Source organism: Cryptosporidium hominis, assembly GCF_000006425.1.
Source record: "Cryptosporidium hominis TU502 chromosome 5 CHRO015135, whole genome shotgun sequence".
In the NCBI taxonomy this organism is placed as follows: Eukaryota; Apicomplexa; class Conoidasida; order Eucoccidiorida; family Cryptosporidiidae; genus Cryptosporidium; species Cryptosporidium hominis.
Window position 1 is genome coordinate 1 of NW_666820.1, and position 2921 is coordinate 2921.

At 29.2% G+C, this 2921-nt stretch overlaps 1 protein-coding gene across 1 annotated transcript; it reads left to right on the top strand.

The window, feature by feature from the left end:
* The first annotated feature begins 302 nt into the window (after positions 1–302).
* On the top strand, positions 303–2906 carry Chro.50383 (hypothetical protein). Its single annotated transcript, XM_660151.1, has 1 exon — positions 303–2906. The coding sequence occupies one exon, from the start codon at positions 303–305 to the stop codon at positions 2904–2906; it is 2604 nt and encodes an 867-aa protein (XP_665243.1).
* Positions 2907–2921: the final 15 nt, after the last annotated feature.

Consider the following 2921-nt stretch of genomic DNA (forward strand, 5'->3'; position numbering starts at 1 on the left):
AGTTTCCTGTAGGGATTCCATGTCTAGATGATAGAATTGTTTTAGAGCTATGGGATGCTTATGGTGGAGGAGATGGCCCAAGACTAGTAGCTCAAACAAAGTTGAGTTTGCAAGATATCTTACAATCAGAGTTGGGTCCAACTTGGTTGCATTTCTATGGACAAACAACTGGATTGAGAGGTAGTGCAATAGATATTAAAGCTGTGGCTTTAAATTCATTTAATTCTCAAGGTAATGGTGAGCAAAGCCAATTGAGAATTCTTCCAGTAACCATTCCGAACTCAGGATTTGGAGTTTTAGGAATGTTTGATACAAAAAATGTAACATCATTTCCTTGTGTTGCATATTTAGGGCGCTTATTGGTTTCAGCAAGCCTTTCAAGAATACCAAATCCAACTCCCATTAAAACTTCAGCTCAACCTGTTGAGATTCCAAAAACGGATCCATATTTATTTTGGGCTGATATTTATGAAATTAGTGGATTAGGACTCCCTTCTGAGGTATATATTGAATTAAGTGTGGGGTCATGGACTTATTGGGTGATTCCCAACTTTCAAAAGAAAATCTCTGATTCATTTCCTTTGTGTGATAAGCTTGGAAGAGTTCCTGATCAGAGTTTTGCTTTGCCAGAAATAGATATGAGCTCAGATTTACTCATTCGAGTATATACAAAAGATGAATCCCATAGTAAACCTTTGTTTCATTCATATATTCGAATCTCTGCTAATGAAATGTTACGATATTCTTCTGATAGACCAAGATGGTATCCATTATTATCTGCAGCCCATTATGGTATTATGGTAGGACAAGATATACCTTATGATGAAGCTGCTGCTTTATCACATATTAAGCATTATGGAATGTTATTAGGATCTTTCATACTTCGAAAAAATGATCCAGAAAAACAATTTGAATATTTTATTCCATCATTATCAAATATTCAAAGACCTCCAAGAATTAAATATAACTTATGTAGATGGATCTGCAGAGCATATATTTTTCAAGCTATAAGACTTCCTGTTGTTGAATCCACTTTACCAGATTCTTTAGTTATGGTTACTTTAGGAGGTGGTACAGTTTTAACAGAAATTATCCCAAAGACAGTAAATCCAGATTGGCATGAAGCTTTAGTTTTTGATGCAGCACTTCCTGATGATCTTTCTATTGCACAGTGGTTAAATATTGCAATTTTACATGAGGATATTGTTTTAGGTTCTGCTGCAATTTCTCCTTTATATATTGGATTCATGAAAAAGAGTAGACCAGAATGGTTTGTATTACAAACACCAAGAACACCAGAATGTAAAGCAAGGATATTATGTGCATTTGAACTTGTTAAAATAGGTGATATGATGGGTAATGTCTTATTTTCTTCATTATCTAATCAGTTTGAGTTGAAAAATATTGAAAATGATCCAAATTATGATTTAATTAATAATTTTAAGGCTTGGTCAATTCCAGATGTAACTCCAAAGTATGTTCCATGCGATGTACATTTATTTCTAATTGGAATAAGATTAAGAAATCAAAATGATACAAATAATTCAATATTTTCTATGTCATCTTCATCAAAACCAATAATACAATTTGAGTTTGGTAGAGATCCAGAAAAACCAGAAAATAGATTATGGGTACAACAAGCAACACAACCAGTACATGGTGGTGATTCTGGGAATTATAATTATTTAAAAAGTTTATGTTTAAAATGTCATATACCAGCCTCTCCAATCTTTCAAACTTATATTGAAATAAGAATTCTTGAGCCAGCAAATGTATTTGGTACAAAATGTAAAGAATTTGGAACAGCTTATTTACATTTAAATCATCATCTTCCATGGATTGAAGAATATCATCAAAGATCATTAAAAACAGAATTTCAATATTTACCTCCAAAATTAGTAAATAAGAAATGGTTAAGTAGTGGTCGAAAATTTTTAAGTAAATATTATAGAGGACCATGGAAATTATGGAAAAATAAGCCTAGAGAAATATTATCTCCAAAAATAAGTATTAGAGGTGCTAATTCAGCATCATCAATTATAAAATCTTCTTCAAGATCATCACTAATATCACTACCTAGTGGTGAAATTATTGAAAATACTTCAATAAATGATGATAGTTTTGATTTTGATAATTTACGTAAAGAAATGGGTGATTTTAATGAAATTAATTCAAATAAAGGAATACAAAGAAATGGTGGAGGAGTTAATGATAATGATGATGAATTATATTGTACTCAAGGAGAATTAAATAATCGTAATCTTCAACAAAATAATAATGAAAAAAAATATGATGATCAATTTGATGATTTTTTTGATGTATTTTATGATCAATCATCATCAGTATTAGCAGATACTGGTCAATTTACTAATAATAAAAATGGTTTATTAGTTTCAGAAAATAATAAATTTGATTTAGGTATACCTAATGTAATACAGGATTTATTATTTGGTAATGATAATATAAATAAAAGTGAATCAAGTCAAAATAATAATATTAACATTAATAATTTAAATCAATTAAAAGAATTAAAACCTTTTGATTTGATGAATACTGCTGAAATATTATCAAATTATCTTCATATTGGAGAGGATGAATCATTTATTAATGATCCAACATTAAATATTCCAATACATGATTTAGAAGCATTAAATTCTTGTATATCATCAATGGAGGCTTATATTAAACCTTTGAAAAATAATCAAAAGAATATTAAGGATTATGAAGATTTAGAAAATATTAATCCATATTTAAATATGGCAAAAAGTATTAATTGGGGTGTCAAATCTCAATTATATGATTATTCTAATACAAAAAGATTGTATGGTACAAATAAAGAACAATTGGATTTATTTTTTTCTTATGGATTAAGAAAAAGTTCAGTATTATATATGATGCAGATATAGAGAGATATGGATCTT